This window comes from Leguminivora glycinivorella, chromosome 6, assembly GCF_023078275.1.
Source record: "Leguminivora glycinivorella isolate SPB_JAAS2020 chromosome 6, LegGlyc_1.1, whole genome shotgun sequence".
In the NCBI taxonomy this organism is placed as follows: domain Eukaryota; kingdom Metazoa; phylum Arthropoda; class Insecta; order Lepidoptera; family Tortricidae; genus Leguminivora; species Leguminivora glycinivorella.
The window spans coordinates 17072500-17087790 of NC_062976.1; the positions used below are offsets into that span (position 1 = coordinate 17072500).

Sequence of the window (15291 nt, forward strand, 5' to 3'; positions counted from 1 at the left end):
CATTAGTTTTCCAACTCTTACTTAGCGATATTAATTTATTATACAAGAAACATTACGACCCCACGTCGGCAAAGTCATTATCGCGGAGAGATTTCAAATTATGAAATCGATAATCTCACTTACAGAATTATTTAAAGTATCATTCATTATTTAAAGTGCATAAACAACAGTGTGACAAAATAAACCAAAATGAAACTGCAAAACAACACTCACTGCACCACTAGTAATTTATTGGCCACTATAAACAGTATAAACTACCTACATCAAAGCCCATGCAATACTTAAACACGTTAAAACCTTTATTATCACCGTAACCCAACCGTCTCAAATTCTCAATTGTAATATAACGTTCGTCATAATAACGGTGGCAGTAAAATACATCCAAATAAAATACTCGATCGTAAAGAGAGTGACATAGGATGAAATACTGGTAAATCGTCATTTAAGGCGGACGAGCGTCACCGCCCGTCGGGGAGACGCGTTAACGTCACCTCGGAATGAAAAAAGGAGAAGATTATTAAAAAAAAAGGAAGTTTGAAATGAGGAGAAAAACAAATAAGGCAACAAATTGAAGTGAGAGATGTGATGTCGCGGTGCGGTGTGCGCCCCCCGCGGCGGTCTCGCTTCCTAAAGCAGTTATGGGCTTGATTGATGCGCGATCGTGGTTGGCTGGTAGATACGCTAGATCGCGATCTGAATCGAGCTGGACAAGTGGACATTCCATGAATGCCTGTTTTTATAATGGGCGATGGATGGTTACATGTTATAGGGACATCCGTCTGATACTGAAACTAGATACATATACCTATCTCTTAATTAAAACGTATATTTAAACTTAAAGCAAAATACGTACGTACGCAGTAAGATTCCTATTTTCTCTACAACTTCTATAAACAAAAGGTACTAGTAGATATACCCACGCTCTTTAAATAGTATTTATAACAAAAATTGTAAATTGAAATACATATTATCATACACGAAAGACAAAACGACAAGGCCCACTGGTGGCCGAACCGGGAATCGAATCCGGGTCTTCAGCTTACGCGGCTAACGTCATTACCACTAGACCACCCGCCCGTCGTGGTACCCGACAAAATTTCTCTAGTGTATGTTATAACTTATATAATAGTAGTGTGACTAATTGAAATATAATAAATAAAAAAAACAACATTCGATCGTTCTTAGTTGTAAAAATTGTAAGTAAACATTATTTACAGAAAAAAAGTAAATAACATTCACAAAAAAGAAAACAACCCAGGATAGTCACCTTTGTTTTGTCGCAAGAACTGGCAACTTTGCCCAAGGTTGTCAATTTAATCTAAACAAAAGTGTAACCGTCGGTATGTGTAAAAAGCAAAGTTCATTAGCAATAATAGTGATTTTACGAAGTTAAGTAAATAATGAGACAAACGATTTAGTTGGGGTCCATAAAATGGCGAGTTTAGTGCTCCTGTCCTCTCCGGCCGCCACTTTAGGGTTGACACTGGTACTTGAAATAAAATAAGAAAATGTGTTTTAAGTAGGTACTGGTTGTCACATACAATGTACCTACTACAGAAATTTACACTAAAATATACCCATGCTAAAACTAAATTTCATAATAATTTTAACCCTATATTTATGTAGTAATACACTAAAACTACAGAATAGAAAATAAATTTACCTATTGAAAATACATACAAACATAAAAAAAAAACATTGGATGTTAAAATATGGCGTATAAACAAAAAAATCTTAAATTTAACTAACATCCACCTAAAAGGCACAAAAGACTATTTTAAAACTCGTTTTGCGCCCTTCCAATACAAAAGCCTAAATATACTCCCTTCTCTTCTGAATACTCCACAGGTGACAACCCTGCGCTTGGATCCACGGCGAATGACAACTGCCCGTAAATCTGAGCGGTGCCTTCAAACTCCAGCGCAGCTTTGAATCAATCATTATTATTATTTCGAACGCATTGTTTGAATTTTCACAATGTAAAAATGGTTCGACTTAATTTAAAACAGTATTTGTCCGTGACATGTATAAATTCCCTAGCCAGCCATAGTAGAAATTGGTTAATAAGAATGTCGAGAGTGTTACAAACAAAATTGATTTAAATAATTTTCTTGGTTGCGATGTGCTCGGGTTCGTTTCGTTACATTACGAGGCAGGCTGGGGGTTAAATGCCCAATTATAAGCAATAAAACCTAGTGAGCAAGGCGCACAAAGCCGCTCGCTTCCGTTGGCTCGCCGGGCTTATTCCAATCGTGTAGAGAACCCTGGTCTACAGCTACTGAATGTAACATTGTAAACCCAACACATGTGGACATATAAGTACTTAATTCTTGTGATGAAGGTAAGGTATACAATTGTGGTTAAAAGTTAAAGAGACCCTAAATTAGGGCTACTCATCAAATAGACATGGTATGTCCAGACAGTATGGTATGTTTAGAGTTGTTAAGGCATCATTTATTAATTACAACATTAATTAATAAATTACAATTTGTCAACGATTGGTAGACTAAAAAAATCGTCATACGAGTAGAATGACTCTTGCGTTAGCCACATCTTAAGTCTGACCTTGAAAGCCGCTGTGGAAACTGCATCTCTTACCGAGTTCGGCAGGCGATTGTAAATCGACGGGCCTATAATATAAACTGAACGCTCGGACTTGGCGAGTTTGTGCTGCTCGGCGACCAACCTATTGTGGAGTCTATTGCTGCGCAGGTTATAGTTTGAGTTAATGCCCCTGCGCTTGTACATATCTTGGTGCTCGTGTGTAAAAATGGAGACCTGGTAAATGAACAAACAAGGCAGGGGCAGGATCTTCAACTCCCGGAAAAGGTCACGCGCCGGGGCATCCTCCGCCTTACCCGACATCGCGCGGATGGCGCGCTTTTGCTGAGATAACACACGCCTCCAGTCAGAGGCGCGGCCCCACAGCTCCACGCCGTAAGTCAGGAGCGAGTGCACTGTCGCGAAATAACACTCGCGCACCGCACTTTTTCCGGCGGTCATTGTCAGTCGCCGTAGCGCGAAGCACGCACTGCCCAGCCTCTTGCACAGTTGGTCGATGTGCGCCTCCCAAGTTAGCGCGCTATCGAGGTGGAAGCCGAGAAGGCGCGCGCCGGTCACGTGCTGTATAGGGGCACCGCCAGCGCACACCTTCATTGTCGGGCTTTTATGGCCATTTAGCTTGAATGCCATGTAGCTGGTTTTTTCTTTGTAAAGAGCTAAGCCGTTGTTTTGGAACCATTGGTGTAACTGCTCCATAACACCATTTAGTGCCGCTTCCAATTCCCGTTCAACAGTAGTGCTGACGACTGCCGTGACGTCATCTGCGTACATGAATATATCAGCGCCTTTTATCGCCTTAGGCAAATCGTTCAGCAAAATGCTGAACAGGGTATTGGAGAGGCATGATCCTTGCGGGACACCCATTAAATTTTGTAGCTCTGTGGATACAACTTTCTCCCCGTCACCAACCACCACCTGCGCTCTGTCAGTCATGAATGAGAGTATTAGGTTGGTGGCTGGGCCCCGGATGCCGTAGTGGTCCAGCTTCTTGGCGACGAGTGCGTGGTCTGCCGTGTCGAACGCGCGGGACAGGTCGCAACAGATAACGGCTACATGGCGTCCCGCCTCGCGCGCGCCCAACACGCATCGCACCACCTCTCGCACTAGGTCTGTGGTGGACCTGCCATGACGGTAGGCATATTGGCTCTCCGACATTATATTCCTTGGCGCCCAGAAGCTTAGGAGTCTTTTGTTTAGTCCGACCTCGAAACATTTGCTAGGCACTGGGACCAAGGAGATGGGACGGTAAGATTGTATTGCGGACTTTTTGCCTTTCCCCTTGTATAGTGGACTTATTTTTACTTTCTTCAGGCTCTCGGGGTAAACTCCTGATCGCATACAACTATTAAAGAGTTCACACAGAACATAACTGATTGCGGGGCTCGCACGTTTCAGATTTATTGGTTAATAACGTATTTTATACTTATTTCACAATTTTATAGACACGATTTCATACTTATTTCTAGATATTTCTGGATATATATTGACTTAATTATTAAGTAGCTGTAATATTTATCATTACGTTGCAATCGACCTGCGCTGAGTAAGTGAAGGCTCTTATAGCACGTCTCTTTATTTCGATTGCCCTATTATGATTTATATAAATACTTAATTCATAACACTGTGTTTATTATACCTCAGTACATTATAACGGCATTTTACTGTATTTGAGTTAGCTCATCCGTGGATAAAACTCTTATTTACTACAACATAAACATGCAAGATAATTTATGGCAACATTGCCCAGTTAGGTTTTTTTTTATCAAAAATGAATAACCTGTGTACCTGTACCTGCAATTCGAAATTTGTATTTGTTACACATTTTAGCCAATTTTATTGCCATCAAAACACTAATAAACATGAAATATAGTACTGCAGTAGTAATTAAATAGCTATATTAATAACGAAACTGCTACAATAAATACCAATACAAGGACTAGTACTCCTTTTGCACTAAAAATTAATTGTACGATTGCTACCATTACCCTATACAATAATGAGTAGTAAATATATGTATAATATTTTTGAAATAATCAATACGCACTGTTATTGATTGAGTTATGATTATCTAGTCCACGACAATAATGATTCCAAATATGAAAGGGGAGATAGTGCCCTTCAATCAGAATAAACGATATAACCCTCGACGATACAACAAACATTACACTCCTGCGTTTTAGGTATCAATATATCGTTATAGTAATTATACTAATATATGAGTGTGTGGGACAGTGGACACTTGGAGGTGTACGGGCTTCCTACCTGAGGAGCTATTACCAACGCATAAGAGAGCAAAGTGTCCAGTAAACCACTGTAAAGGGTTCTATATGTAGAAAATTGAGATTTAAATATGCATAATAACGTTTACTTGTATTTTTGACCAAATTGACATGGAAAGAAATTGCAAAATTCATCCAACATAAGACGGTCATATATTAAAGTATAAAAATAAATAGGTAGCTTGGGTTACGGTTGGAAACCGTGCCCTTCAAATTGTAGATGTCACAATCTTTGCTGTTTCCAATTTGAATTGGATTCATTTTTCTTAATGGACTAAAATACAAAATAACAAAAGAACATATTTTGTTTAAAACTTTTTTGCATAGGAATATAATATGATCAAGGCAAAGTTGAACACCTTATGTCAACATTCCCATAGAATTTGGATGAAGATCATATTACACTGGCTACCCCGACAATTTAACTCGCCCGTGCCATCACTACCAATATGAATTAATAACCAGCAGGGGGTCACCTCGACGTATAACTTATTAATTTATATTACACTTACCCATAACATAACCACTGCCTCGAATCACCTGTCTACGATATTTGTTTTAATAACCACCTTATCTCTGACAGAAAACGTTAATTATTAAAAACATGAAACACTCAAAATGATTGTCTAAATATAAGATGATTAACGTTCATTAAGAGAACGGTGAGGGTTTTATTGAATTTTATTGGCTTGTAAACTTGAGTCATCAAAATCACTATGCTGTAATAAATTATACGCGAATTGTTAATGAAGTGTACTTTATATCTTGTAAGTATCTTAGGTGTAGGCATTAAAATACCACGCTTCATTCGGCTTAAATGAAAGTAACGGATCAAAAGAAGCCAGCAGCTGTGATGTAGAGACTACTATTAGTATTTAAAGATCTCACATTAAACTGGTTAAGCTCAGACGAGACGAGCGTCCCGTTCCGCATACTAAGCGATACAAATTACAGCAATGACATAGGTATGTCATCACCATTGCTTGCCGAGCTTTAGTAAATTGTTTAGATACTGAAGAACTAATATCAAAACCCTCTCCATAGTTGTAATGGACTAGTTAAGGTCCATTTCATTCTAATTTCAGACAAGTGACATAAGAGTCTTGAAAATATTTACAAATTGTTATGCTTTTAAATTTTGAAAAATCTGGTTTATGGGCCAACGAGGTTAAATGCGACTTGTTCTCCCTTTCAACCATGCCGATGAGAATGTAAGCCAGCAGCGACAACCTCGTTAATGGCATCGGCTTTTGGCTAACGACCGGCATAAAGTTACACCGTTCCTATTAAAAAATAAAACCCATGCCAACATTGCCAACGTTTTAGGACACGGCCAATAAAATACTGTAGCATTTGGTGATCGATGTGATTAATAATTTTCCCGGATTTAAAATTTGAAGGTGTAATATGTACTTATTTGTGTCACCAAGGTAAACACGCTCTTGTTAAAAGTTGAGTAAATTACAGAAGAAATTACAGCCATTTGTCGCTATAACCCACCACAGACGTTACCACTACGTTGATAAGTGTTTTATAATTGCATGAACTCGTAGTTACATTTACTTAACTCAAAGTAAATACTAGGATGGCAGAACATAACGATATAATATCCAGTGTGAAAAATGAAATAAGTGGTTGTGATTATGCGACGTGTGGCCCGCAGCGCTCATTCCGATTTTATCGTCCTCCTTACCATTAATTATCGTATAATATATGAGTTATGGAACCTATTTCTGGCTCAGCAACAACAGGAATATGGTAAAGGCGAATTCGTAATTCGTATTAATAAGAATTTAGGGAAAAACCATAAGTCCGTCAAACGTGGCAACTTTATCCTCTGTGGTAACTTTACTCGAAACTTTAACAGAAATAGCTTATTACATACATCTTTATAAATAGCCTATACTTTAAAAATATATTTATTTATTTCAATGTGTGGTACATTGGTCCTAGAATGTATAATCGTTTGCCCAATAATCTAAAATCAACGGAATTAACCTATAATATGTTTATAAATATGCTCAAGGAATATTTATTAAATAAAGCATTTTATTCAATAGACGAATTTATGAATCAAAATAATTGTATGTGAGTATTATCGAATTGTTATATAGTAATTAAATAAGATGGACATATGTAATTGTAATTTTTGTAAATATGATGGTATTGATTGTATTGACATGTAACTTTTGTTATGAATAAATGAATTGAATTGAATTTATATACACTTTCAACTGTGGCAACTTTACCTGTGGTAAATTTCAATGGTAAAGTTGCCACATAAAATAAGGATGCCATATTGGATGGTAAGTTAAATATAATGGGATTTGATCGATGGATGTTGCCAGAGATTTCTAATATTTGGTAGTTGGAACGTGTGAACTTCACCTACATTAGTCACATAGCTGCGGTACAATCGTGTCCGTCATCGCGGTGCTTTCGTGCCGCCAGTTCCGCATGCTATCCAGCTCACGAAATTATAAAGCTTTTAGCTAACCCTTCATTTGAACTGACCTTAGGAACAAAAAGCCTGGCTAAAACATGAAGCACGCTGTTTACTTTTACGTGACTGTTAGACACTGTCAATAATAACAGTCACGTGTCCAGGGGAGAATCATCTTGTAAATAAAAAAGCATGTCTAAGTAAAAAAAAAACATTCATATAATTATGTACTTGTAGTTTTCTAATGATATACGATTCCCTAATCTCAAAATAGGAGGATGTACAAATCAGAGAAGTTTTAAAACGTTTAGTTGATTAAGTAGGTAAACTCGCAATAGGTTTATTAACATAGGCTACTTCTCCGTGGCAAATTATACCTCGGAGAATAAGCTCTACTTCTGTTTATCGCATTTATTTCCTCATGACTACACTATTATTTTCCTCGTAGCATCATATGGTATAAAATTATGACATTTATTAACGGGCAGCATCATAGGCGAAGACAAGGATATTTGCTAACATTATGCATAATTTGACGTACTCTACAAGGTAGTCGTTGAATGGTCATAATCAAGCCGCAATAACTCTAGCACCTGGAGGCTCGTTACCTTCGTGTTACGGTCCCGCTATAAGCTCAAATAGGCCGGCATTAGCATCAGGGTTAAGAAATTACAAGGCTTATGAATGCGGCAGTTATTTTAGTATTATTCGAATACAGGCAGTTAAGTTGCGGGCCGATGATTAATTCGTCGGTTTCATGGAGTTTTTGTTCCACAATTAGTGCGGCCCGTGCGTGCGGTGACGAGTTGCGTGGCTGATACTACATTGTTACCAATATTAACGAGTGACCCACAAGAATTTCGTGTTTGATAAAATATTGCTAATTAGACTTTTTACGGTTCGGGACCGAAATTGTACGAGTCTGAGAATAAAAGAAATGGTATGATTTAATGTTGATAAGGATCTGGTTAAAAAAAACCCAGGTGCGAGTTGTGTTTTGAAGTAGGAAAGCCCAGTTTGGTAGTGGTCGTGGAGGACAAAGGGGTAACGAAACGGAACGTCAGAGGCGGGGCGCGGTGATGGATGGACGGTGCTCGTCGAAAAACAACACCTAATTGGCTTTCGGGCGACCGACCTAAAGAACAGGAAAGATTACGTTTATTACTATAGACCTGGCCGGTTTTTAGCACACCCCTATTTATTTTTGTTTTGAAATTACTTTGCTACATATAAACTTTAGTATGTCCTGACGACACTCCTGACATTATGACTTATCTATAAAATAAACGAAATACACTGCCTAATTAAATAGGCTAATTGCCTCTACAGTTGTCGGCAAAGTGTCATTCTCTAATTCTTAATTAACATATCGCCACTGTTCTGTGACATTCATTGGCAACATAATCAAGCCTAGCAAGTAGAGCAGCCAGTAAACGTCTATTACAAATTGGTACAACACCTATTCAGTTTGTTAAACTTCAATTCAAAAGTAGTCCTTATAATATTGAAATAGGATCTGTGTTAGGAATATTTCCATTTGTAACGGAGTATTCAAGAGTCCTTTCAAGAGTGGTTACGGTATTAGTGACATTTGCATCGCTGGAGCACCTGCTATGTTATTTTCAAAGCATTTATTCTCAACCGGTACCAAAAGTTTGTTATAACTTGGACTCTGACTGACTTCGTGTCAATGACAACTGTAAAATTTAGAGTTCGCGTCAGATCAATACTTGACTTTATCAAGCCTTGAATCGATCAACTGCTGATTTGACACGGCAAAAACGCATTAATTTTGAAAAATAATTAAATTGAGTTTTCCTATAGGGTTAGTTTTTGGTTTGGTTTTCCCCCTCACTGTGAGATACTAAATGTCAAATAACCGGACTATTCAGATAGTCATATATTTTCCTGAGCAGATCAATACAATTTATCCGTTTTCGCATGTTTTGATGTGAATAATCTAGTAATAATAGCTTTAGGTAAGAAGATTATATGTAAACTGCTACACTACATGGTAGGGTCTCTAAATAAAAACCTCTTTGTACCTATAAAATAATTTGAATAAAATGATAGGACAGTGTCCTAAGATTATGGATATACTGGTTGACTGTCGCTGCGTACGCGCAGCTTTCCGAAGCGGCGTCACAGCCGGCTGTCGCGCGACATGTGCGACTCATTTGGAGCACTCATTACACTCTCCGCACGCCCGAGGTGTCCCGACGTCGGCAATTTTACCCATAATTCTATAAATTGCCACCGCTTAAGGTGAAGGAAGTAGGCCGTGGGACATGATATTGAAGGACACTGTTTTGAAGACCTTTGTTGCGTTATTTTTGTTCGTGAAACATAAATGTATACTTATTTATAAATGTCGAGGCATGTATATTTAAAATTTCGGGGATAATTGTACACTGCTTTGACGATTTCGATGAAAATTGCTATGGGGTTATACATTGACCTAATTTTCCCGAGCTTAGAATATTTATTTTCACAAGTTACTTCCACTAGTTCTACTTAAGTAAAAGGAAGTAGGACGAGGAACATGATATTACAGGACAATGGTTTGGTTTGGGGCACTTTTTGCGTTATTTTTATTTATGAATAGAAATTTTCTACCTATTCATATTATTAAAGGGCACTGTTTTACTAATGTATGAATTATTTTTACTTAAACCTTCATTCGAGTTAAAGCTATTTCAGAGCCTAACATATAAATGTCACGATTTTAGTTACACCACTGGCATTTTAATTCGTTGTTCTAAAAATATAGTGGTTTCACGTAGGTGTAAAAAGCTTTATTTTTGCTAAATGTCACGCAATATAAAAATCATTTAAATGATTTTTGTACCTTAACTCTGAAATGTCCAGTATAAAATGAGCTGGAAGTGGATCAACAATTAAAGTCCGTAACCGTACTTAGGTAGACATCAATCATTTCTCTAGCTCGTTCATTAAATCTGATGAAATGTAAGTATCCTTTAATTTCAGTCTTATCGTTAAGGAAATCGCTTCATTGAATTCTGTGGCCAGTGTATAATTACATGTTGACGGATAATTTATAAACCTCGCAATGTGTATAAACGATTTAAAAACGAGAAATGTTTTAAGTAACATAACACTATATCTTCTCTTCACGTATCATAACACAAAAATGTACGAAGTTAAGCGAAGTGTGCTGAGCCGCGGTCCTAGGTTCGAATCCCGGTAAGGGCATTTATTTGTGTGATGAGCACAGATATTTGTTCCTGAGTCATGGATGTTTTCTATGTATATAAGTATGTATTTATCTATTTAAGTATGTATATCGTCGCCTAGCACCCATAGTACAAGCTTTGCTTAGTTTGGGGCTAAGTTGATCTGTGTAAGGTGTCCCCAATATTTATTTATTTATTTATTTAAATGGCATTTTGTAAAATGTGTTTTTTTTACAATTTCACCACACATTTGATATTTTTAGGTGTATTAAAAATAAAGACGTCTGAAAATAAGATGGAAACTTTATAAACGTCTTCATTAACTAAGTCCTCATAACTCATAACTTACCTATAACAAACATTAAAGAAAATGTTATCACACAAAATAATTACATAGGTAATTAGGTATTTATATTCAATATTTAACAAAGTTATCGTTATCCACACAAAAGACCCTTTATACACTTTGCATAGGTACTAGTCGACGTATAATTATGTAACTGTATTCTTATGTCATCTAGTTATTTCTTACTACTTACAATTAACTTGTCAATTAAAATGTTGTTCATACTGTGTCCCACGATAATCTTAATTAAAATGTCGTCACGAGAAAAACATAAGATAAATTGAGTATGCAACGAATTGTTTGTTATAAAATAAACCATACAATAGGATATTCACATTTGTGCATAACGCGGAACTTTGAGGTGAAAGATATTCTACCATATAAAAAGAAATCACCTGCCCTAATTTTAGGTAAGTACTAAATAAGAAAAAGGATTATTTTGGACTGGTAGAATATCTGCATAATATACGTTTTAAAGTATTAGAGCCCATTCACACAAAGCAACATTCTAAATATACCAGGGAACATCAAATTGGGGATCGCTCTCCGGAACCAGACCGCCGACCTATCGGTTACCGATACCGACCGAAACACATCGCGACAGTTATCTTACGAACTCGACTCATGGAGAAACTAATCGGTGACCATTGAGGTATATGTACTACGTACTAGAGGCGACGTTGCTAAGAGAATTTTTACACAACGCACTGCGGTCCACTGGACCGCAACGTTGTCAGTCCTTACCGGGTCCTTGCGGTGCAGTGACGTGCCGTGATGCATTTACTTTCCACGTGAATAATGCCTTCTTGTGTGCTTAAAAATTGTACTAATCACTCGAGGAAATCAAATAAAAGCCAAGGTGTGACATTTCATCGGTAAATTAAACAAAAAACTAGTCTATAATATTTTAAGATTGAATATTCTACAAACTCGCGAGCGGGCGCGACACTGCCGCCATTTTGGTGACGCAATCATAGACTATAAAAAGTCAACCGCGCAGATGTGCCATTTACACTGTTCCTACTATGTAATGTGTTTCACCTCTAATAGAGTTGCGAAATATAAATATTTCTATTTGGAAAATTAATAAGTACCTAACTACTTACTATTTCATTAATTATATATGTTACTAAAATATAAAAAAAAAAATTTTTTTAATATATATTAATAGTTTTTGAGTAAAATTGTATTTTTAGCACGCTTTTGCAGTTTTCTTCGGCCTGGTCAAGTTTTTTACCTTTTTGCCGACGAAAGATAAATTAAACTAAGTCCAAGTAGGTATCCATCAATGATGTCGAATTGTCGATGTAAGTCATAAACATACCTGTCCATTCTTGTCCATCTCGTTGTTGGTGAGCTTGACCTTCTCGAAGGAGACGACCTGCTTGCGCAGCTGGTCGCCGGAGAAGGGCGAGTCGGGGTGCGGGTAGAGGCGCGCGGGCGCGGGCGGGTCCGCCTTGCCCGCCACCAGCCACGAGGAGCGGTGGTAGGCGTAGCGGTAGCGCTTGCCGTCCACCGGCACCACGTCCAGCAGCACCGCGTACCGCGCCTCCGCGCGGCACCCCGCGAACGACACACGCACCGTCGGGAACATACGTCTGGAACAAACAATGGCAACATTCAACTACGTCCAATACAAAAACTCATTAATAGGTACTCATTACTTAGTGGTATACCGTGTGGTGACGGGTTAAGAATTTCACCACCCCCTTTCTTCCCGTGGGTGTCGTAGAAGGCGACTGTGGGATATGGGTTAAATTGTGGCGTAGGCGAGGCTGGCAACCTGTCACTGCAATGTCACAGTTTCGTTTTCTTTCAACTCCTTATTTGTCAAGAGTGGCACTGAGACTTGAGTAGTTTCATGTGCTCTGCCTACCCCTTCATGGGATACAGGCGTCATTGTATGTATGTATGTATTATTTACTGTTGGAACTGTTGGAAGCATGGTTTGGGTCATTTGTACAAAAGTAGAAAGGTGGTTGTTTTGCAAAATTCTGACAAGTACCTTCCATCTATAAACTGTCCCAATAATAAGGTTGGTAGGTATCCATCCTATGAGGACATTAATACTAAAGAAAAAACAAAACACTTTCATTTCGTGAAAGTCATATTAGTAATATACTTAAGTTAATTCAAGTTAATTTCTTTCAAAACAACAACCAAGCTTACTAACATAACTTCAAGGAATCCGTTATAAATTTACAAGACATAAGTAGATATACGTATAGGTACTTTGTAATATTTTATTATGGGGGTCTAAAATGCAACTGCAATTAAAATACAAGCCATAATCGTTTAATGGGACGGAATATTAACGTTATTGCGACAAATTATAACGGCATAAAACATAAAAATATCAACTATAAATTTGTGGGCTCCCAACAAAACGGCCCTCGCGCTAATGACCTCATAAGGACCGACCGAAAACCGAATTAGACATTAAGAATACAAAAAGCCCGAAAGTGCTTTACGAGACCAAAACACATGCTCGCAATAAAAAAAGATAATTAATGCATCTCCACAAAAACTGGCCAAGATCCGGGCACGGGCGGTGACTTATATAATTATAGGGTGAAACGCGAACTAGGAAATCAAACAAATATGATGTATTCGATTTTAATGCACCCTTAAATGGGCTGAAGCGCTTCCTGCCCGCGACTCGATAACATCGCGCCACTGCTTATTTACGAGGAGTTTCTTTAATTTTTTCATTAAATATTAAACGGCACATTTCTAAGGACCCGCGCCCAAACAAGCGGAGCTTGTCTCATTAGATAACCGTCAAACAATTTGTTCGACGATCGACCGGCCGCTCCCAACCAGACCCGCGCGCCACCGTTATTTTATGCGTATGACACATTTTTAAAGACTCATCAAACATGACTAACGAGTTAGGTATAATAATCGGAATGTATTTATTGAATTTCTTTAGTGTTAGCAATAAAACTCGGGAGTGAAAGAAAGAATTATTAGCATCCATAAAACACGGTCCGATGTCATCCCTCTTATAAGAAAGTATGATAATAATAAATAGGAGACCTATAAAATTCTCGGAGGCCGCGCGAGGCACGACGTCGATAAAGCAGGCGTATTGAGGTTGTCGCGAGTTAAGCACTAGTCATAAATAAATCGTATTAAGGTGTGTTTTGAATGGTTCCGTATCGAGTCGGGATCTCGGGTTCGACAATAAGTCCGTAAATGTCAACCTCGTTTATGAGTGTGTCGTTAAGAGAGTGTCGCACGCCACCCACGGCGCGCGTGTAATGAGACGCATCCATCATGGATAAGCATCGATCCACGCAGCTTCCATGCGACACCCACCAGCTCGATGCTTGTCAATCCTAGCACGTTAGATCACTCGACCTTGGTAAGATGGTCCCATGGGTGAGCAATTGAGCATTATACAGACATGGCGAGGTTGTGGTATCTATCAAGTCAACACTCTCATGGAGCATGCTGGAGGCCTACCTCTATAAAGATACTTAGTTGTTTCTCGTTGTTTCAACGGTTAGAAAGTTAAGGATATGAACTTGCCAACTATGACAATTTTGGTTGGGTAATTTCATAACAAGATGCGATTTTGTAATGCGAACACACACACACACACAAAACACAAAGTGGTCAAAGCTTTGGACGGCACGGAATAAGTATGGTGAAAACAAAAACTAAACAAAAACATGTGAACACTGATAATTATTTAAACCATTTCAATTGACGTCCTGAATGAGGTTACAGGCCCGGAAATGATCACGTACTTCCTTTATTCTAATTAAATATTTATCGGACAAGAAATCAATAAAATTACGACCCGCAAGTCTGTATTTAAATCAGCCGATGACGGAAAATTTTCAAAAGAATTACTTTAGCCATTAATTTCAATGAGCAATTAAAGTCAATGCTGGTGGAACAAAGGTAACAATTGCGATATTAAAGTGGCATTTCACGAGTAATAAAGCTGGCATGCCGTCGGTGGCGTATTTACATAATTCATTAATACACGTCGGTCCGCGATGCCCTCGGATAAGCTTAACAAATACCGAATATCTACAGTGGAGTCGATAGAACACGGGGCCTATACCACGAGCTTTGAAATTCATAAATACCTTACTCGATAGCGAAACCGTCACTGAGAATGACATTCATTGTACCAAAGACGCATCGGTGTAACTCCGTAGAAGACAAATGAAGTCTAAAAAATGTAAGTACCTAGTAACCATAGGATTGATTCTCGGTTTCCAAGCTCAAATGGAATTTGGCGGGACATATTGCTAGGCAGAGTGGTAGTGATAGCAGGCGGACCAAAATGTTGACCCAATGGTGGCCGCTTTCGGATGTAAGAAGCGCCTGGCATCCGTTGGCTTGTTGGGTGGACATTCGAAAAACTCGGGCACCTCTGAATGAGATTAGCCCAGGACCGGGATAAGTGGCGTACACGAAGGGAGGCCTATGCTCAGCAGTGGGCGATTA

The 15291-nt window shown here is 38.4% G+C and overlaps 1 protein-coding gene across 1 annotated transcript in view; it reads right to left on the minus strand.

Annotated features, from left to right (window-relative positions):
* LOC125227364 (T-box transcription factor TBX20-like) overlaps positions 1-15291 on the minus strand; it is a 113217-nt gene that overhangs the window by 19844 nt on the left and 78082 nt on the right. Inside the window, exon 4 of the mRNA XM_048131664.1 lies at positions 12149-12422. Coding sequence (XP_047987621.1) covers positions 12149-12422 — 274 coding nt within the window. The remainder of the gene's footprint in view (positions 1-12148; positions 12423-15291) is intronic.